Source organism: Amphibalanus amphitrite, unplaced genomic scaffold, assembly GCF_019059575.1.
Source record: "Amphibalanus amphitrite isolate SeventyFive unplaced genomic scaffold, NRLGWU_Aamphi_draft 000415F_arrow, whole genome shotgun sequence".
NCBI lineage: Eukaryota > Metazoa > Arthropoda > Thecostraca > Balanomorpha > Balanidae > Amphibalanus > Amphibalanus amphitrite.
In genome coordinates, this window is record NW_024881909.1 from 91,044 (window position 1) to 113,041 (window position 21,998).

The following is a 21,998-nucleotide window of genomic DNA, read 5'->3' on the forward strand; positions in this document are numbered from 1 at the left end:
GCTCCACCGGCGGTGTGTCGGTCCGTATAAAGGCTTCGGTCGTCGGGTGGCCGTCACACATCAACCTGTGAGCTCCTGCAGTCATGAACAAGGTACACAAGTGGAATGTGTATAAAAGACACACTTGCTGGAGATAGCCGAGTCTAGTGCAGATGAAGTTTAGAGTGTGATTTTGTGTTGGTGAAGTGGCGGCCAAAATAAGATGTTAGGGAAGAGTCTTGAACATGGCACACATCATTACCTTTTTTATAGATGGTTGTAATATGTTTAAAAAAAAACGTTATATTGTCAACATAGCTTCTTTGAATGTTTTTCAAGTATCTAATTTCTTTTCCAGTTTTTGGCTATCGTTGTGCTGGCGGCGGTGGCCTCGGCCGCTGAAAAGAAGGAGGACCTCAAGACCGAGGAATCCCACCCGGTGGCCTCCTACGGCAGCGGGTAAGTTTCATTGGTGAAATGAAGCTTCAATCATATTTGTTACTTGTATAGCAGCTACATGTATTTTCCCGCTGCTACTTTACTACTGTGCTATAGGAGCGCCTTGACTCATTCCAAAACTTTGCAATTCTATGACGATGTTGTAAATGCTTTCTTCTCAGCTATGGTTACGGAGGCCACTCTGGTCCCAGCTACAGCCGCTCCCATTCGTACACCAGGACCTACAGCAAGCCCAGCTACGGATACGGACATGATAACAGGTGAGGGCACAGCTGCTTACACCTGGTGTACGACATCACTTGTAATGCGGCTTTTTCGCAACCATAAGATAGGCTTTGCATTGACTGATAAATAACTGTGTCAAATATTGCAGCCTCTGACCTACGGTGCCTCTTTTTCAGCTACGACTACAAGCCCAGCTACGGCTACGGCAGCTCTGGCTACGGCAGCTCTGGCTACGGCAGCACTGGCTATGGCAGCTCTGGCTACGGCTACTCCCGCCCCTCGTACGGCTACGGCCACTCCACCAGCTACGGCTACGGCCGTCCCAGCTACGACTACTCCGGCTACGGCGCCGACAACAGCTACGGCCGCGACTACGGCTACGGCCATGGCTACGGCTCCGACCGCGGTCACGGCTACGGCTACTCTGGCTACAGCCGTCCCTCCTACGGCCACGGCTACTCTGGCCACGGCTCTGGCTACGGCCACTCTGGCTACGGCTACAGTGCTCCCTCGTACTCGTACTCTCGCAGCTACGGCTATTCGGCTCCGTCCCGTGGTTACGGATACGGCCACTAGATGTCACTGAAAACAGCTGACCCCAAGATCTGACCCTGCCTGGTTTGTCAGTGTCGGTGTTAGTATGGGCCAATCAGTGACCATTTACGGTAAAGGTCCGCCTATTTATTCCAGTGCACTGATATTGACGTATGCATGTGTATTGTGTTACTGAAATGTTTCCTAAATAAAAATGTACTGCAGTGAAGATTTCAGTTTCTGCTCAGATCATTTTTCTTTTTCGTAGCAAATGATTTCCGGCTTCCGCGAACTAACTTTGGAAAAAAAAATTTCACCGATGTAGGAACGGAAGCAACAGAGGAGCTCCGAACTCAGCAAGCGAGATCGTCGAAGTAAATCACAAACTATGTTTTGCACTGTGCCGGATGCAGAAAGGTGCAGGACTAGCAAAATCTATTTTTTTTCTTCTGGTAGCCGATAGTGCAGGGCAAAAAATATATACTTCATGTATGTAGGCCTTGCCTTTCAAGCATTCTCTCTGGCCGGACCTATTGGTTTTCTACATACGCGCCGGCCGAGTGGGGGGGGGGGGGGGTACGACCCTCTCCCTCTCGCCCCTGATGGAGCTAGAGCGTCGCGGAAAAAACGAGCGTGTGTGCTGTTACGAGACGCAGCGATTACGTTTCTGATTTTCAGGTCTCAGATCAACCGATGACCTCTGAGGTCAGGGCGAATGGCTCAAGGTACGGGTTTGGTTTTTGGCAATTAACCCGCGCCCCAGTGGCGGTCTCAGCCAACTTTGCCCTAGTGAGGGGGGGGGGCATATGTTACCACCCACCTCTAACTCAAAAACTAAGATGGCTAGAAAGATGCGGTAAAAAGCATTCGATAGCTCTCAATGCGTTCGTTTGAAAGTATTTCAGTCATTTTTCATCTTAGAGCAATATTGGGGTCACTAGAGGTCATCAAAGGTCAAAATTTGCCAATTGTCATTATATTTTTCAGAAAACATGCCGTTATCTCAGGAGCTATGGTAGCTAGAAAAACGCATGGATAAGCAATCGATAGCTTTTAAACTTTTCTTTTGATAAGGTTATTATCAAAATTGACCTCAGGTCAACGGTTTAGCCTCCAGAGGGCAAAAACTCAAAAAATTGCTGTTTTTACGAAAAGTGTTTTTCGACAATTACTTTCGACTACAAAAAGCCACGACATTCATATTGCCAGAATCGTGTTCCTCTCGCCGAGACGCGTCGAATGAACTATAATTTGACCTTGAAAGGTCAACTCGAAAATTTGACCTCAGGTCAAGGTCATGACCTGGCCGGAAAAGGTCATGTTGCATATCAGTCGATGCGTCTCAACAAGACAAACACAATGAGACCATCCCCAGCGTTCTATCTCTCTCCAATCGCGAGTTATTTGCAAAAAATCTGTTTGTAGCCTCAAATGACCTCGGATGACCTTCCTAGAGGCTATCAGCAAAAATGACACCTTGGTCGTCACGGGTGGTCCAAATCATTATGATTCTGAAATATTTGGACTGTTCCTATGCGTACACACGGATCTAGAGGCATTTTCATTTTTCTCCATTGACTTGTAATGGAAAGGTCACGCCACTGACCTGACCTTAGGTCTCGGATATAAAAAATCCGAGATATACAAATTGTAGGCGCCCATAACAGCATGCAATCCACCAAGTTTGAAACCTTTTTGACAAACACTGCAGGCTGGACATGATTGCAAACTTTTTTAGGCTTGGTCAGTTAACTTGACCTGGTGACCTGACCTGACATGACCTGGGGTAAAAAATTTCACACATTGTCCAAAATTGATGTACCAAAAGCTACCCCAAGCGGCGCGGCGCTACGCGCCGCGGTTTTTTTATTCACACGCAAAAAACGCGACAGGGTGGTAACATATGCCCCCCCCCCCCCACTGGGGCGAAGGTTAACTTCGCAAAAAATGCCCACAGAGCCGTGATATTGACAGCATCGTATTTGCTTTGCTCAGTTGCGTCGAATGGTATACCTACTTGTTGTTTAGGTGAGTTCAACTTGAGGCGTTGACCTCGGGAAACGGTCAGGTCAGAGACCCCCAGGTCACGAACTTGGCCAAATGAGGTCATGCCGCACATCATTCGATTCGGCAGGTCTTCCTGAGTCCCTTGTTGGCTTCACCGACTCGCTTGCTCAGTTTCATTGGGAGTTATTGACGAAAAACTCTTATGACCCTGGTGACGCCATACATGACGTCACGCAATTTCAACAATGCAAAAGTGAAGCCTCAAAACTTGCTAGGAGTGTATGAAATCACGATTACGTGTGGTTGACATGGTTTAACCCGCGCCCTACTGGGGTCTGCGTATAACGCGCCCTACCATGGGGGACTCTTCATAGCCCCCCCCCCTAACTCCGAAACTACTGAGCCGATCGTCAAAATTCAAACGGCGTCTGATAGCCCCGGAAAAACTGTCGAGCGAAACCTAATTTCATTGACCTCAAGGTTACCGATAACGTCACAGGTCAGGTCAAAGTAAAAACTATTAGTATTTTGGTTTGTTCACATTTTGGGCTCTGGCCACCGTCTTACAAGTCAGATCAGGCTCATTTTTGGTTTACACACTTGTTAACAGATGTTTTAGATACCCTGAGCGTACCAAACTTGTACTTTGATTTTCAGGTCAGGGTCAGGTCATCACAGGTTACGGAAATATTATATCATGCGTCGGCCACGTGACACATGTTTTATGGTCAATTTAGGACATATATTTCGAATTTGATGTGATTTTTTAGTTGAATTTAGCTTAGGTCAGGTCACTTTCAGGTCAAAAAAGGTCAAATTTTGAAGTTAAAATTGTTCAACAAAAAAGGTGTCTATTGGATGAAGTTTGAGCTCAGAAACATGATGAAGCTATTCATATTAGTGTACGATGTCATATACGTACTGAAAAATTGATTTGAAAAATTTATAATTGTGAATTTTTTTCCAATAATGCAAATAACTTGGCCATTTTTGAAGATATTTAGCTAAAACTTGCTAGAGTAAGTCATAAGCATGTCTTCTATCACATATATTCCGTTTTTTTTTTCTCGAAAAGTCAAAAAGTTTTTGAAAGAAATATAAAAATATAAATTTTCAATTTTATTAAAAATAATTTTCAAAATTTTCCAAATTTCGAAAATCCGAAATAGCAGTTTGAATACGCAGTCTATTCTGAGTCCTCTCATGTAAAGAAATTGGAGCTTGAAAACTGAGCTCTTGGGAGCAATTGCCGTGGTTCAATGTTTTGCGTCGAAATCGGCCAAACATGACGTCACTGTGACGTCATGTGACGATGTTCGGTAGTTACGAAGCTCGTAGTTTAACACATGGTGTCAAATTGATGCAGCCGAAGGTACTGCAAGTTTGGCGTCGATACGCCAAGCGGTTTGGACGTTTTTGCAGAAAAAACGGGAGGGCGGCTGTGAATAGCCCCCCCCCCCCCTCTCCCAGTGGAGCGCGGGTTAAGACTTTAATTCGATGTTTCGTTCCTGTATACATATATCGATAATCGCTCGTTGATAATCGATATCGATAATCGTCAGTGAAATCATAGCTTCAGTTCACTGGAAGTGTTTTTTTCCCGTAAAAAAAAAAAACACATGCACTAATCCTACCAGTGTCCTTTCCGTAGTGAAGGTCTTCATCTCATATTTACCTCAACTGAAAGCTCACAATGAATGAAGATCTTTCGGCATGCGGTTCTAAGCATGAGGTTATCGGCAAAGTTTATTTAAATATGTCCTCAGGTACACATGCGAGGGTAAGTGAACATAAGTAACACTAATCAGAAAGACCTTTCGCTATTAATGGTCACCGTCTGGCAAACTAACTGACACCACCACTGACAAAACCAGACCAGGTCAGATCTTGGGGTCAACTGTGTTCAGTGACATCTAGTGGCCGTATCCGTAACCATACGACGGAGCCGAATAGCCGTAGCTGCGAGAGTACGAGTATGAAGGAGCGCTGTAGCCGTAGCCAGAGTGGCCGTAGCCAGAGCCGTGGCCAGAGTAGCCGTGGCCGTAGGAGGGACGGCTGTAGCCAGAGTAGCCGTAGCCGTGACCGCGGTCGGAGCCGTAGCCATGGCCGTAGCCGTAGTCGCGGCCGTAGCTGTTGTCGGAGCCGTAGCTGGTGTAACCGTAGCTGGGACGACCGTAGCCGTTGCTCGTGGAGTGGCCGTAGCCGTACGAGGGGCGGGAGTAGCCGTAGCCAGAGCTGCCGTAGCCAGAGCTGCCGTAGCCAGAGCTGCCGTAGCCAGAGCTGCCGTAGCCGTAGCTGGGCTTGTAGTCGTAGCTGAAAAAGAGCCGCCGTTGATCAAAGGCTGCATTATTTGATAGAGCTATCTATCAGTCCATGCACATATTATTTTATGGTCTAGAAAAAGCCGCATTACAAATGATGTCGTACACCAGGTATAAGAAGCTGTCCCCTCACCTGTTATCATGTCCGTATCCGTAGCTGGGCTTGCTGTAGGTCCTGGTGTACGAATGGGAGCGGCTGTAGCTGGGACCAGAGTGGCCTCCGTAACCATAGCTGAGAAGAAAATAGTTCCACCATTGTCACAGAATTGCCGATGTATAGAATCGGTCAATGTGCTTCTAGTAAATAAGAAGTTTGAAACCATGATATTTATTAAAAGTAACGAATATCATTGAAGCTTCATTTCACCAATGAAACTTACCCGCTGCCGTAGGAGACCACCGGGTGGGATTCCTCGGTCTTGAGGTCCTCCTTCTTTTCAGCGGCCGAGGCCACCGCCGCCAGCACAACGACAGCCAAAAACTGCAGGGGAAAACATTGAAATAAGCGAAAGAACTACAAGGGAAACGACACTGTCAAAAGTGACACAGCTTTCTCGATATAAAAAGGTCTCTGTATGTCTCAATCTTCAATAGTTTTCCCGACATTTTACTGTACCAGCCACGTAAGCAGCCCTTTATGTATGTTTAATTTTAAACGCTTTGCCTGTACTCGATTAACATGTCTTTTGCCAAAGTGTCTCTAGTCTCTACCCGCTTTCCATCTGAGTACCTTGTTCATGACTGCAGGAGCTCACAGGTTGATGTGTGACGGCCACCCGACGACCGAAGCCTTTATACGGGCCGACACACTGCCGGTGGAGCCACGCCCCTTCACAGAGGCCACGCCCACACCCACACCAGAGGCCACAGCAGAGCCGGCATTGGCCAGTCATTGCGTTGGGAGTAATGCGCACACAAAAAGTTCAAATCACCCGGCAGTTTGGCTATTTAGTTGTGAAATGTGGCTAGAAAACTGATGACCAAGTCAGTGGCTATTGGCAGCCTGAAGGACGTGGCTCGTATCGGCAGTGACCGGCGCTCAAACGAGCTGACACATTCTGACTTTGTCACTGCAAAAGACTTGTTGTACAGCACCATTAAAAATATGAATCATACACTAGAGCTCAGTGAAATTTAACGATAAAAAACCCATCAGATGAACATTTACTTTGTGCAGATATGCGAACAAAATGTATTCGTATGTAATACAAGGTGACCGGAATGCTTTGGCACCTCTCTTGGACGCCCGGTCTACTGCGCGCTGTGAGTAGCGGATAATCCGCCAATCACCGCAGGCATGACCCGGCTGTCAATCCTTACGGTGTCCGGGCCTGGTGAGTTGTCCCGTGCTGAGTCAAATTAAGCCGCATTGACCCCTCATTTACTGGTCAGCTGATGGTCGTGCAACTATGACCTTGAAATCGTACTCAGTGATTGGTAGCTGGGAAAAGATGCGTCTTGTCGCTGAGAGCCCGCGCGCGGCGGCCAAGTGCGGCTTGAACGAGGCGCGAGTTGCAGCGCGATGTGACGTTTTTCGGCGAATGGTGCAGCAAAAAAGGCTTATTCCGTCTTGGGAATTCCTAAGTAAGTATCGTCAGGCCAGTATGGCCCCGGTAGATTAATACCGCCGAGAGCGTTGCCGCGTTTCAGCGGCAACCGACGAAGAAAACCCGAGGGCCTAATGGAGAGGAATGTCCAGTCACCTTCGTAAACGTCACGGGTCGTCTAGGGGTTGCTGGACAAGCACAACAACCCGAAGGTCAAGGCGGCTCGCCCTAAGGGTCATTTTGCATTTCAACAGCACGGAGCGCCCTCCAACAACGCCGCTGCTGTCCAAGTCAAACTGAGAGAGAGAGAGAGAGAGAGAGAGAGAGAGAGAGAGAGAGAGAGAGAGAGAGAGAGAGAGACCCGCTCAAATAAGGCGTGCCAAGCTTTTCGGGCGTCCAAGATTTTCAAAATTCAAACGGCGTTCAATAGCCCAACCGAGGGACTACCTTGTGACCAAATTGTATTGACCTGGGTCAAACCGATGACGTCACAGGTCAGGTCAAAGGTCGGATTTTCACCGTTCACAGGCATTTCAAGAAATGTGTTGTGAAATCGAGTAAATTGGTAAGTTATTGAAAATCATTGATGGTATGTACATTGTTCGTCAAACACATACTTTGCTATCTGAGGTCACTGGTACCAGGTCAGGTCACAGAGGTCAGGTCACTGGGTGGTCACAATATGAAAAAGTCGTGTGATACATGTTTTATGGTCCATTTTACATGAAAAATGTGATTATGTGGGTCAGGCAGCCTTTGGGGCTAGCTTAGGTCACGATTTGGTGAAGGTCTGGCCAAGGTCAGGTCAAATTAGGTAAAAATTCAAAGTTAATATTTGGCACAAATGGATATTAATTCGATGCAACTCGTCACGTGGAGTCTAATGGTGGTCTTTGTTTTGCCCTACGTGGTCTACAATTTCCAAAAATTGAGTTTGAAAGTTTGATGCCATAATTTTTGAACAGTTTTTTTTCGCTATAACTTGGCCAAAAGCGATATTGATCTGAAATTTGGTATGTAGATAGAAGACGATGGGTACTATCACATATAAACCGTTCTTTCGAAACTCAAAAAATTGTTTGGAATTTTCGGCTAATATATAAAAAATGTTTTTTTTGATTTTTGGGAGTCAAAACACGAAAATTTCAAAAATCCGAGATAACAGTTTTGTAGTCCTGTCAATTTTACACCTTTTATGTCTTGATCATTTTTCTGTATCTTCAAAGCTGTAGGCCTGACAGCTCTTCTCGCGAAGGTCTTTTTTCGGTCGAAAATGGCAGAACATGACATCATTCTGACGTCATTTGTGGCCAACTTTTCATAGCCTCTAGAAAAATTTTGGTCACCATGTGTACAATTGATGATCGGAGTGGTCCTAAAAGTTTGGTGGCGATATTTGCAGCCGTTTAGGAGATATCGACGGAAAAGGACAGGGGGCGTTTCGCCCCCTCCCTACGGGGCGCGGGTTAAGCAAAAAAAAAAACACGTCTGTATCTCATATAGTTTCTTAGTTACGAGCCCTGGCCAGTTTTGGTCCCGAGTTAAAACATAGTGCACTGGGCACACGCTCCTACAGCTCGGCTCCATTTGTAACGGCTGCTGCGTGTAAGACGTAAACTCATTGAACCGCAACGGGCCGCTATATCGGCGAGTGATATCAATTCATCGACCTTGATCTGCTCCCAGAGAAACGTAAGACCGCGCCCCCGTATCGTGACCTCTGAGCTCACCATTACGGGAAGGAACAGGAGACAGGGATTGCGCACGGGAACTGGTGGCACGGTGGCAGCGATTGCGAAAAGTGGAGCAGGTAACCGGAATTTAGCAGGTTAAGCACCTGACCGACGTGACATGATTTTTAGCGTGATGTGAGCAATAGTGGAGACAGAATGGGTGATTTGTATGTTTGAAGAATGATTTTACAGTAACGCTGCAAGTCCGGATGTAGGGTGTACAAGGAACGTGAGAACGGGGTGGATACATTCAGTCCACTAGATTTGGAGCTATGCAATTATGCGTTTTGCAAGTTATGCAAGTTTAACCTGGCGACGTTTTTTGATGACAGTTTACCTCATTACAATGGATGTCAACGAGCATTCATAGTGACGATAATCAAATAAGAAATATGTTCTAAATTGCTATGGTTTGATGGGATTAGGTGTTCTTACCTTACGACCATCCGACATGCTTTGTCATATTGAACGAAAACAATGTTTGTCGGCAAAATAATCTAAACAATGCATTAAAAAATTAGCAGCAATTTTGCCTCCATATTCTTTTTACAATATATGTTTCACAATCACCATGAAAACGAATTGTGATGTTCGAATATGAGTAATAGATTAGAAAATCATTCATAATTCCTCCGCGAACACTCCAAATGCCCCCCTCCCTCCCGTCACGTCACACAGATGTCAGTGGACCCTACTCTCCTGAGCTGGAGGATTGTCGACGCACGTGACCACCAAACCGTCACTTTGTGACAGATGTCGCCATCTGTTGGCGAACTTGTGAAGTTGCGCCTTCTTACCATTACCGTTGTCAGACGTTGCTGTCAGTTAACCCTCGCCCTGGCAGGGCATTTTTCATAACACGGCCTGGCAGGGGGGGTCGATGCGACCCCCCCCCCCCCTCGCGATTGGCTCCTATGGCACCTAGAAACACCAAATTTGGTAGGTAGGTGGGCCCCCTGGAGTTTTCGCCCCTGTGCAAATTTGGTTGCTCTAGGTCAATATTTAGGGGGGTTTTGGGGGGTATGAATGCAAAAATTTCGCTAAAAACAGGTCAAAAGTTTTTCGCTTATAACTTTTGATCTAATTAAGATAGAGCAAAACAAAAAGCACCTGTGAACTCAGCACGTCAAGGCGCGTCGAATGATATACTTTTTAGCTTGATTAAGGGTACTTAAAGTTTTTCTTAAATTTTAAGTAAACTTAAATTAATAAATTAAGTTAAAGTTAACCAAATTGCATCATATCGCATATCATTCGATTCGGCTGATCACCAGGAACACAATGATACCATTTTTTAAGCTCTAGCGTCATTATGTGCCAAGTGATTGGCAAAAACGTCATTTGACCTCAGTTGACCTCATTTGACCTGACCCATGGATAAGTACACCAAACAAAGAAGCACCAAGTGACCTGCTGTTAATTACTGTGGTTTCAAAGCACAAAAGTGATAAAACGAAGCGTATATCTCCAGTATTTTCCGAATTTAGTATTTTCCCATAGGCTTAACATTACGACGCAATGACCTCTAACTGACCTCAGGTCAGTGACCTCAAAAAACCCGAACTATATGTTATACAACTCGGTGAACTTAGCACATCCTGAAAGTTTGAAGGAAATCAGTGCAAAACTGTGAGTTGGACAGGTGCAAAAAGAAAATTGAAATTTGACCATGACCTTGTACCGGTTTTTCTGTCCTGGTGACCTGACCCAAGGTCACCCGGACCTGAAATTTTCAGGTCATATGTAAAAAGGTTGCCCCATAAGCTGTGCCAAATTTGGCGGCGCTGCGCGCCGCCGTTTTTACGCTATCTTCGAAAAACCTTAGGGGGGGTCGCATCGACCCCCCCCTGCCAGGGCGAGGGTTAAGACAGTCAGTTACTGCTGGAACGTCCTTGTGTCAACTTGACCAATTATTCACTGCTTAGTACAGTGACTAGATCACTACTTATTGCAGCCACTCAACTGTTTCACTCTTTATGCTGGTTTATTGTTCATTGCATGGGTTACCTACTGTTCAGTGTAGTCATTGATCAGTGACTAAATAACGTTTCAGCGCAGTGATTGTTTCGTCGCATTTCGCGGCTGCAACACAATTTAATATGCTTCTATCAAAGGCTCTTAGCGAAAAACTGTTAGATACTATTCGTGACCTGAAATGACCTCGGGGGCATAACGAGGGGTCACAGTAGCCATTTTCCTGTTCAGTGTATCAATTTTACCTGCATCCCGATGTTTAAGAGTGTCTAGAAAAAGACGACTTTCAACTTTCTCCCATTAACTTATAATAGAGGCCTCAAAATTGACCTGACCTTAGGTCACCGATATTGAAATTCCGAGATATACGTTTTATAGATAGGTACTGTTACTCTTATTAATCGCTGAAAGTTTCAAGGCAATCGCTCAGTCGGTATAGCTACGACGAGCATTCGTAATTCGTATTCTTTTCTGAGGTGAGGTCACCTGGCGTGACCTGGTGACCAAACCTTGAGCGACCTGAAATTTTCACAACCTGTGCGGAAAAAAAATGCACGAACAGGTGTGCCAAACACGGCGGCGCTCCTCGCTGCCGCTTTTTTCAGATATCTGCGAAAAATCACAGCGCAGGGGGTGGTGTTCAAACACCTCCTCCCGGCCCGGGCGAGTTAATATGCTTATTATGTACTTCTTCTGCATCTTGTGCAAAACTTTTGACCTCAGGTCACCAAAGGTCAGGTAACCGGGACCAGCTACGCAATCATGCATCTAAAAAATATAATCCTGCCTCTCCTACAGCTTATCCTCAAGTCTGAAACTCACTCAACTGCATGACGTATCAGCATCAATATAATTGATATTCATCGCTGTTTTATATCTGTGGTGGGTTCGGGTAAGAATTGTGACCCCACCATTACAAGACAAAGGGAGTGCAAATACCTCCTGACACCACAGGATTTTTGCGGAAATTGACCAATTTACCCAAATGGAATGGATACGATACAGGGAATGGCCACTGTACTGGTCACTTAAAAGGTCAGGCTACTTCATAAAAGGTCACCGGCAGTTTTTCGACAGTGCCTAACTTTTGGTGGAGACATGATATAGCCCTGAAATCATCTGAAATGTGTACAGATCATCTATACGGACCAAATGATATGCAATATGATCTTCTCCAATCAGGTAATGGTTACCCCGGTAAAACTTGGATTTGAGGTCAGATCAAATTTTGAATTAAACATCAGATCTTTCTAGCCTTTTTTAAGGTTTTGAGATAATCAGGTGTGAGTGACTGTGACCAAATATGACGACCTCAACGGGGAAGGGGGGGGGGGCCTGGCAAAGTTGTTTGGGACACGCCCAAACAGTTGGTTCGCTCCTGCACCCGTGGGTAAGAATCTTGGTTATTTTGTTTGTGTTCTCGCTTTGCTCGCCAGTCGCTATGGATTCATGTTCATCGTGTTTTCATGTTGGCATACATTTCGTAACACACGACCACCAACAAATTCCTCCCGCTCATGCCGAGGGCGAGGATCACGAATAAGAGACTCGGCTATTGGCTCAAGGAATTTGGCAGTGAGAAACTCTGCTATTGGCTCGAGCGAATCGTTCAGTGTGGTCTTCAATTTCTGCGCACTGATTTGGCCCGAGAAACAATACCGCTCAGGGGCCCAATCTTATAAAGGTTGTGCTACCAAATGGCGTACTATCATTCCACCCCACTCTATTTACGGCACCCTATTCACGCAATCTTATAAAGAGAATAGTATGGTAATTCTATTCACGCCATTTTGCCCACAGTACAAATCAACGCCAGCAGGAAACACGCAACGTGATTGGTCAATGTCTTGTCGCCGTCGTTATTGGAAATTATGCGCACTGTTTGCGAACAGCAAAAATGATGTGTTTTAATTTTTATTGGGCATTTATTTCTTTTAGAGACACACATATGTGTAATAAACAAATTATTTATGGAAAACGTGATAGCAAAGTATGGAAAACACTAACATGCTTGAAGAATTCTCCTGAAAAGTGGATTGCCGACCAAATAAATTTCAGCGAGGGCATTCTCGCGCTCAGAAAATCGAGTGAATAAAGTGTTTCTTCAACTTATCATTTGCATTTATTTGCTGTTAAGGCATTGCAATAAATTTGTTAAAGAATTATTTAAATAATCATTTAATTATAGCTCGGCTACTCTTTCAGTAATTGAAGTAATGCCGTTGACAATGAAGCTCCTACAATTTGAGCATCAGGATACGTGCATTACCTGGATCAATTCAAGATATAGCTTATTTTCCTTCTTGTTTTCATGAAGATAAAGCTACTAAAATTTGAAGATTACGTACATGAACTGAATTAGGTCAAGTTACAGCTTATTTTCCTTCTTATTCAAGCATAGGTACCTATTACCTAGCCTAAAGCTAAAAAGCAATTCATCAAAGGATTGAAGCACCCAGTCTACATATCAAAGCTATATCAAGAAAAATACTTGGTTCAGAAGTCAGATCGAGATGCAGGAAGAGAAACAACAGATTGATCACTGATCAGTGACTGTGCCAAACAGAAAGTGAGGAAATACGAATAGTGAGTAGGCATTTATAATTCTTTTGACAAACTAAGGTATATCATCATTAATTTAAATATCTAATCAGAAGCCATGAAGTGCCCGTTATTTGTGTCATACGTGAGACGTGAGAATAGGCTAAAGACCCATACCGATTCTATAATGCAGTGGCTGCCGAAAATCTAAGACGGTTACTAATGCTAAAATCCTCTTAAAAATCCCCTTTTTATTTGAAAAATAAAGCCATATAACGATGAACACTCGTTTTTATGTGTTTTAGTGTGCATTTAGTTCCTGGAAATACATATTTTGAAATTGATCGTTGTCTGTATAATTAAGCATCATTATAGTAAATCATGAGTTAATATGTGGAGGTTGTTTTAATCTTAGAAGTATCATAATGTAAAATATTGCATACTTGTATCATAAAAACATGGAATTTATCTTAAATCAATTAAACTGTCTGAGAAGCTCGTCAAAGTACGCCACAAATTCTGGCGTGAAATGGACGCCGCTGAAACCGCAAACAGCTGATGATTGTCGGTGTTTTGAGATGTGCACAGCTGCTCACGGTTAAAATCAGTTTACGGTATCCCCAAAACCAGCGGCTACCAATACCGTAAAGAGCGTGCCGTGTTTTCGATTTCACAGAGTTTTATAAGATTGCGTACTATATATCCAGCCTTAGAGTGCTGCCATATCCATTTCACGGCGTTTATAAGATTGGGCCCTGAGGTGTCCAGTCGCGACAATGCGTCGGCAACTACATTCTGACGTCCACTAATATACTGTATATCACATCCATACTCATCTAATATAATCGCCCAACGTTGAATCCTAGCATTCTTCATTTCACTGGTGAACAGGTGCTTGAGGGGCTGGTGGTCCGTCATAATCGTAACTTTACAACCGAGTAAATAGGGACGGAACTTTTGTACACTATATACAATCGCATAAGCTTCTCGCTCGATAGTAGGCCAGCGTTGCTGGGTTTCGTTGAGCTGATGCGACAAATATTGGATGACTCTTTCACCCAATTCAGTCTCTTGGACTAGCGCAGCACCTATGGCGTTTTGTGACGCGTCAGTATATAACTTGTACGGCTTATCCACGTTCGGATATGCCAAAATTGGTGCAACTGTTAAAGCTGAACGAAGAGTTTCAAACGAAGACTGACATGCATCATCCCAATAAAAACGACGATTTTTCTTTGTTAGCTCGGTCAATGGTTTGGCTATCCTTGCAAAATTTGGAACGAATCGCCTGTAGAATCCACACATACCAAGGAATGATCTGACGCCTTTGACATTTGTCGGAGGACGGAGATTTTGTATTGCACTTATTTTCTCGGGATCCGGTTTGATACCAGATGGAGTAACTACATGGCCTAGGTATTTTACTTCTTGTTTCAAAAACTCACATTTTGACATCTTCAATTTCAAGCCAGCGTCTCTCAAACGTGAAAAGACTGCATCTATATGTTCTAAATGTTCCTCAAAGGTTTTTGAATAAATCAAAATATCATCCAAATACGCAATAGTAAATTTGTGTTGAATGCCCCACAGTACTTTATTCATAAGCTCTGAAAACAGACTGGGTGCATTGACATACCCAAAACATAACTTTTCAAACTCGTATTGGCCCATGAAACAAGTGAATGCCGTTTTGGCCTTTGACTCGGGATCCATGGCTATCTGCCAGTACCCACTGCGGAGATCTAAAGAAGTGAAATATTTCGCACCTTCAAGCGAAGCCAAAATGTCGTCAATGCGCGGAAGAGGGTAACTATTTTTGACAACGATCTTGTTCAAAGCACGCAAATCAACACAAAACCGTTTTTGTCCGTCCTTCTTATCTACAATCACAATCGGACTAGACCAGGGACTACGACTAGGGGAAATGATGCCAGCCTGCAACATTTTCTGTATATGCTCTTCTACAAGTTTTCTCTGACTGAAAGGCAACCGGTAAGGTCGCTGTTTAATTGGTGGATGATCACCAGTTTCAATTGTTGCTTTCACTAAATCAGTACAACCTAAATCCAAATCACTTTTTGCAAACAAATCCTCATTTTGGGCCAAGAAATCTTGTATCTTTTTACGTTGACCTTCGGACACATGTGACAATCGCGCTTTTTGACTTTCGGGGACGTCATCTGACGGTTCACTACACTGGTCACCTTCCTCACTAGCTGTAAATATGCATCCTTCCGGGTCTTCTAAAACTTCCGCAATGCCAATGACTGATCGAGAAGGCAAAACGTAATCCCTACCAGTGGCGTTCACTATCACGACTGTAATACGCTTGTTTTTGTCTACGCGACCTACACTTTCAACCAAACACAAACCAGGTTCTTCTCCTAGAACGGGTGCATTGCTCAAAGGTTGAACTATGCAATCTTGATCCAGCAATTGAACACGGTTGACTAACGCAGGAATCTCTATATACGACTGAGCAGGAATTGTAACTTTGTGAGGCACTCGAACCAAAGATGTCGTCGTTTGGCAAGTCAGACGTTGCGGTCGCAGAGGGATGACGTTACCGTTGAGGTTCATCGTCTTTTGTCCAAAATCCAATTGAACACCGAATGCGGAGAGAAAGTCGTTGCCTAGGATACAGTCGTTTTTCAGACCTTCTACGATTTGGAATTTGAACGGTTGATTAAATCCTGCAATTTTGACTTGTAGTACGGCCGTTCCGAAGTTTGTGAGTCTATGACCAGAGATAGAACGAATAGGAACGCAGTTCCTCGTAGAAAAACCCTTGATTTTCCTGCACTGAATTTTATCAAAAGCTTCACGTGAAATAAGGGATATGTCCGCTCCTGAATCTACTAACGAATAGGCTTTTTGGTCGCTCAGAGATACATAGCACATCGGCGTATCAGGTTTAATTTTAATTTGTGCTGCTTGCGGTCCAGGTTTCTTTGTAGAAACTTTCCGTTTCGGACCGTCTTTCTTTGGCGCGTTTCTGGTCGCTATTTTTCGAGACGCGCGTTCGCGTTTCCCTGGGTACTTTGGGGAGGAGGACGGGTGGAGTTGCGTCGGCACGTACGGCGTACATGTCCAGGTGTGCCACAAGCGATACAGATGGGGGATCCATCTTCAGTCCACTGGTAGTTCGGTCTGGGAGTCTGAGGGGCTTGAGGGGGAGTTTGTACGTTGCCATAGTACGACATCAGCGGGGGTGGAACATCAAAGCGGACTTGCGGGGGAGCTGTCGGGGGAACGTTGAAGTAAGTCTGTGGGGGAGTAGTCGGAGGTACGTTGAAACGCACCTGCGGTGGGGCGGTCTGAGCACGTTTTTGCGGTTTCAGTTTTTGGATGTCGCGTGACATTCGCTGCACTTGGGAGGTTAGATTCTGAATAGTGGTCCGAAGTTCAGAGTCTGTAGCGGACTGAATACCGCTGCAGTCCATGGGTTCGACGTCGGACTGAGGAGGGGAGTGATGGCGGCAGACTTGGAAAGTCCTGTCGGCCTGCTGCTCACTTTCAGCGAAAGCGAGGGCGTCATCGAGGTTAGTGAATCTTTTCCTGATCAAGTTTCGCGCCAAGCTGTCGTCGCTCACGCCTTTTTGGAACACTTCTACTAGGAAGCGTTGCGCCTCAGGGGTAGAGAGATTTTCGAATGCCTCCGATGCCATTGTCCGCAGCTTTTCAGCAAAATTTTGTACCGACTCACCACGGTTCTGTTTTAGACGTCTGCATTTTTCCGAAGCCAGGTACGGATCAGTCATTTCGCTATACCTTTCCTTTAGTTTGCGTCGGAGTTCCGACCACGTGATTTGGGGGTTTTCTTTTAGCATGCGTGAAGCGTACGCACCAGCGGATCCGTTTAAAGTGATGGTCGCCAAAACACACATACGCTCTGAATCGCAGGTAATAGATATCTGATCCATGTCGTTTAACCATTGGGCGAATTTGGCGGAACCCTCCCCGGAGAATGTTCGGATGTGCTGAGCTAGACCCTGAATACGGAGTTCCTGACAAATATTTTGGAGCGCTTTGGTGATGACTGCCTCGGACATTTTGAAAACTCTGGTAAGTATAAATCAATCAGCGAATACAAACAAGTGGTGTTTATGGAGCGTTGCCAAATAAACAGTTCAGTTGACACACGAAATGCTGAGATAACAGTCACACAATGCAAAAATAACACAAATATACACAGGCACAATAACAGTTGAGCAATCGAAAGCGAAAATGTGGGCGAAGACGTTCAGGGAAAAGATAGGAAAGAGTGACAGCTTACTGTTCGTAGACTTGTAGAGCAATTTCTTGCGGAACCAATTTCAATTCTTGAGTTTTTTTTTATTTGATCCGGGTCACGGCACCATTTGTAACAAATGTAAAAAGTAAATAAACAATTTCTTCTTCTGTGATAGTCTGTTTGGGGACCTCTTGTTTCAGCCGTATAACCAACACGGTTTTTCTTTTCTTCAAGTATGTATTGCAAATTTGACGACAGAATCCAAAAGTAATAAACAGTCGGCCGAGACTTTGAATAACGATACGTCAGGCCGCTACGGCGGTTGGCTTTCGAATGAATCTTTCACAGCTCCTGCTCGGCGTTCGGCGTCGGCCGCTATATTGAAACGTCATACACACACGTCATACATATAGATGTACGTCATATCATAGCACCAATCAGAAGCGGGCTAGGACAGGCGTCGCAGGTGAGGAGTGAGGACCATATAAGGATATTGTAAGTGGGCGAGGGGGCTGGGCAGTAAGTAGGTACAGAGGGAGGTGGAGGACGGGGTAGGAACGAATTTCGTTACAGATGGTCGCGACTGCCGATGGAATCCCTGGCGGGGCACTGGAGGGACTGCAAAGTCACGTCAGCGTGCAACAGTGAGATCATCTTTATGTGCCACATTAGCGTGGTATATACCGATTTATGTGATGCATTGCCTTGCATCGTAATGCCGTCCATATTTCATTGGTTTGGTGGGTGTGGTTATGATTTATGACACGTTATGCCTACCGATGAATTGTCCTTGTTTCAGATATAACCCCTGGGGCAGCAGCAATTACGGAATTCATCAGACTCATGCCAACAAAATGTAAGTATCAGTTTGAATGTTACAAATGGCTTATGTAAATGTTCAATATGTCCCCTCCGTGGCCGAGTGGATTAAAGCGCCGGAATTCGACGCTTAGCCGGTAGTGAGGGCCCGGTTCAAGCCCCGGTGCGGGCGGCCACATTTAGCTCCTACGTCTAATGACGTGCGTGTCTGTGGCAGGGGCCGCACAGAAGCCAAGTAACTTGAGTGAGCGGAGGGGGCCGTGTCCAGTCGTGAGGGCACGTTAAACGTTCGGACAAAATTCTGCCGTACAACCGGAATTGCGCGATCGGGTGGTGGGGTCAGAGCCGGCACAACAAGCTATGCTTAGTGCGGGCTCTGATTCCTCAAATCCATCCATTCAACCATTCGAACTAAATTAAAAAAAAATGACTTTTTGTAGTGGGAAATGACAATAAAATTGTTTTTTGTTTAGAGCTTTAACTTGCAATTGATGAACGCCTATCTCTGTTTTTAGCATTCTACATACGAATTAAAAAATGTCATGATACGTTTTGCGTGGGTGCTTTGTCACGTTTTTTTTTACCAGTAGGCTCAACATAGCCCAAACGTAGTTTGTAACGCTGGAGTATCCTTTGAATACTGATGATACTTTTGTTTCATCACAGTGGAAACCAGGGCGGTGGATACGGCGGATACGGAGGATACAGCACGTTCACTGGAGGGAAGGCCAAGGTCTACGCTCAGGCTCAGGGAATCGGTGGCCATGACGGATACGGTTCTGGCGGATATGGACGAAAGGGATATGGACACGGTGGATCTGGTGGATATGAGCACGGTGGATACGACGCTGGACACGGTGGATACGGCCGATACGCCTACGAATATAGTGCTGATGTCGGACAGGACGGTTATGCCGGGTATGGTCGTTAAGCAAATACTTCCTCTGTCTGTATGGTGATGAATGTTGCATAGAAATGTGCTGCATGTTCCATCATCTTAAAGTCGGTCTTATCGATGAGATCAGGTTTGTCAATCAAATTAATGACCATCGATAGCATCCATACATTGTTTTTCAATCTCTTTTTTAAGCTCTGTCGTACCTGGGGCATTCCACGATAGATCGCACCACTTTTTTCCAATTTGACACCCTTATCTCTCGGATTTTAACGATAATTGGTATAAGGGGTAATCAGGGACTCTGAATCCTCCTGTGACAATTTCAGGCTAATCAGATGAGTAGTTTTTGAGTTATAATGTATAACATGTTTTGGATCTTGCGCTGCAGCGCCAAGTTTGGCGGGCTGTAACTCTAAGACGGATAATCCAAATGCCAAATGCTATACGGCATTGAACTTGCATTGAAACAAAAAATAGTATGCATTTTTAAAATTGTGAAATATAAACTATTTTTGATATATAACACATCGAGTTTTCTTTCATTTGCTCTTTTATGCCTTTGGGACCAAATTTTTTTTTTTGAATTTGTATTTACTTAAAAACATTTTTGGATCATTATTAAGTAGTATGCAAAAAATTAGGAAGGTGTTCTTTCTATAAATGTACTTATTTTGCGTCACCGTAATGGTCTCGAATTGTGATTTCGGGAAGAGAGCCTACAAATGGCGTGGTAAAGCTGCCTAGTGACATCACTGGTTATACTGAACGTCCAATTGAAGTCAATTTTGCCTCACGTTTGCATTGTTGACCTTGCGTGACGTCATTCGTACGTCACTAGGGTCATAAGAGTTTTTCGTCAATAACTCTCGATCAAATTGAGCTAGAGAGACGGGAAAGCTACCAATGGACTCGGGAAGACCTTGCGAATCGAATGATGTGCAATATTATCTCATTAATCCAGCTTCGTGGTCTAACCCGACTGTTAACCATCTCTGTGGCGGCGCTGTTTGTCCAGCGCCGCGCTGGTTGGCTTTGCCGCGGTACCCCTAGTACCAATTTTCATTCAAATCTAAGAGATGAAGGTGACGGGCCTGGTACGATCTATCGTGGAATGCCCCACCTGCAGAACGTGTCATTAACTAATCCCGGATTTACTTTCGGTGAAGTCAACCATCACCAGGTCTAATCTAACCAACTTTTCAGTCACGATGGGTAGGGAAGGGGATGATGTGACCATTGCCACCTCTGTCTGCTTGCATAAAGGTATCTTTCACATGAAACTGTGACAGATGAAACTGTGACTGTGAAACTGCGAAACTGTGACAGAAAGAAGACAGATGTGGTCAATTCACGACTTCGCTAAACGTACTTTCTGTGGCTACTAAAATTGATATAAGAATAACCAGTAACCTCATAATATAAATCTGAAATAGGAGCCAAAAGTTATATTTAAGATTATCGAATATTTCGCTCCTGGAGCTTCGTCAGCGATAATTACAGAAAAACATATGTTTTTATGTTTTTATATGTTTTATGTTTTTGTTAAAACATATGTTTTTTTATGATATGTTTTTCTGTAATTATCGCTGACGAAGCTCCAGGAGCGAAATATTCGATAATCTTAAATATAACTTTTGGCTCCTATTTCAGATTTATATTATGAGGTTACTGGTTATTCTTATATCAATTTTATTCATCATGAGCCTCAATCAGAGTTTCAGCTTTCTGTGGCTACTATTGAAACTGGGCCGATGTTTTCAAAATTGTCATATAATCGGGGAATACGCGTCCGGGTCGTGGGCCGCCTGCGGCGGTGCTCGTTGTCGGTCGCTGATTGGCTGCCTCGGGGCGGCCGTGACCCGGCGCTGGGTCGGCCGCCGCGGGGAAGCGTCAGTCGGATGCGGAGTCTGATGTGGGTCGGAGACGCCGAGGTGCACTCACTGAGTGTTCTGATACAGTGATCGCTCTCGACACCATCTGTGACGCTGGCCAGAGAACTCAACGAGGAGCAACTACACTGTCGCACCAAGCGCTTGGCTTCATATAACTTTTAGATTGACTGGGACACACGGCATTCAATGATAACTGTACTGCCATTTCCATTTATTCATGTAAGTACATACAAAGACAGCCACATGTTCTCAATACGCGATGTGACGGGAGAAGTACATACATATCACTCCGACATCCAACACTCATGAGCATCATATATATGTAAGTAAATAAACGACAATCAATGACCATATCCTGATCCATGGCCGGATCCACCGTATCCACCGTGTCCAACATCAGCGCTGTATCCGTAGGAATATCCACCGCCGTATCCGCCGTGTCCACCGCCGTATCCGCTGTGTCCACCGCCGTATCCGCCGTGTCCATATCCACCAGATCCCTGGGCCTGAGCGTAGATTTTGGCGTGTCCTCCGACAAATTTTCCGTATCCTCCGTATCCGCCGTATCCACCGCCATGGCCGCTGTCGAAACAAAAATAAATTCTGGTTATTCGTGTGCCTACACATTTCCATCGGATTTCGCTTGATAAAATCACTGAACATCAGTCTAAGCATCATTACCACCGGTTATTTTTCATCACGATGAAAAGTTAGATATATTTTATTGAAAAGAACCAGAAAACAAATTAGCTGCAATTACCTCCCAATTGGTAAATTTATATACGTACGCATAAGTGGCGTGAGTCTGATGAACTCCGTATTTGCTGCTGCCCCA

At 44.7% G+C, this 21,998-nt stretch overlaps 2 protein-coding genes and 1 long non-coding RNA gene across 3 annotated transcripts; 2 read left to right on the top strand and 1 right to left on the bottom strand.

Annotated features, from left to right (window-relative positions):
- Window positions 1-1,426, top strand: LOC122390926 (prisilkin-39-like). Its single transcript, XM_043384382.1, has 4 exons — window positions 1-92; window positions 338-438; window positions 600-698; window positions 840-1,426. Exons 1-4 carry the CDS (start codon window positions 84-86, stop codon window positions 1,237-1,239), a joined length of 609 nt encoding a protein of 202 aa, XP_043240317.1. The 5' UTR covers window positions 1-83; the 3' UTR covers window positions 1,240-1,426.
- A 3,510-nt stretch (window positions 1,427-4,936) lies between these two features.
- LOC122390928 (keratin-associated protein 19-2-like) lies at window positions 4,937-6,326 on the bottom strand. Its single transcript, XM_043384384.1, has 4 exons — window positions 6,256-6,326; window positions 5,906-6,006; window positions 5,659-5,757; window positions 4,937-5,517 (listed from the first exon to the last, which is right to left on the bottom strand). Exons 1-4 carry the CDS (start codon window positions 6,262-6,264, stop codon window positions 5,118-5,120), a joined length of 609 nt encoding a protein of 202 aa, XP_043240319.1. The 5' UTR covers window positions 6,265-6,326; the 3' UTR covers window positions 4,937-5,117.
- An 11,807-nt stretch (window positions 6,327-18,133) lies between these two features.
- LOC122390936 lies at window positions 18,134-19,484 on the top strand. Its single transcript, XR_006258253.1, has 3 exons — window positions 18,134-18,198; window positions 18,354-18,410; window positions 19,040-19,484. It is a non-coding gene; the product is annotated as an uncharacterized LOC122390936 (long non-coding RNA).
- The last annotated feature ends 2,514 nt before the right edge of the window (window positions 19,485-21,998 follow it).

What these genes read in the sequence shown, in the direction of transcription:
- LOC122390926 (XM_043384382.1), top strand. An exon ending in GTGGCCTCCTACGGCAGCGG is followed by an intron (nt 439 to 599) that starts GTAAGTTTCATT and finishes CTTTCTTCTCAG; the next exon opens with CTATGGTTACGGAGGCCACT. An exon ending in GGATACGGACATGATAACAG is followed by an intron (nt 699 to 839) that starts GTGAGGGCACAG and finishes CCTCTTTTTCAG; the next exon opens with CTACGACTACAAGCCCAGCT.
- LOC122390928 (XM_043384384.1), bottom strand. An exon ending in GTGGTCTCCTACGGCAGCGG is followed by an intron (nt 5,758 to 5,905) that starts GTAAGTTTCATT and finishes TTTTCTTCTCAG; the next exon opens with CTATGGTTACGGAGGCCACT. An exon ending in GGATACGGACATGATAACAG is followed by an intron (nt 5,518 to 5,658) that starts GTGAGGGGACAG and finishes GCTCTTTTTCAG; the next exon opens with CTACGACTACAAGCCCAGCT.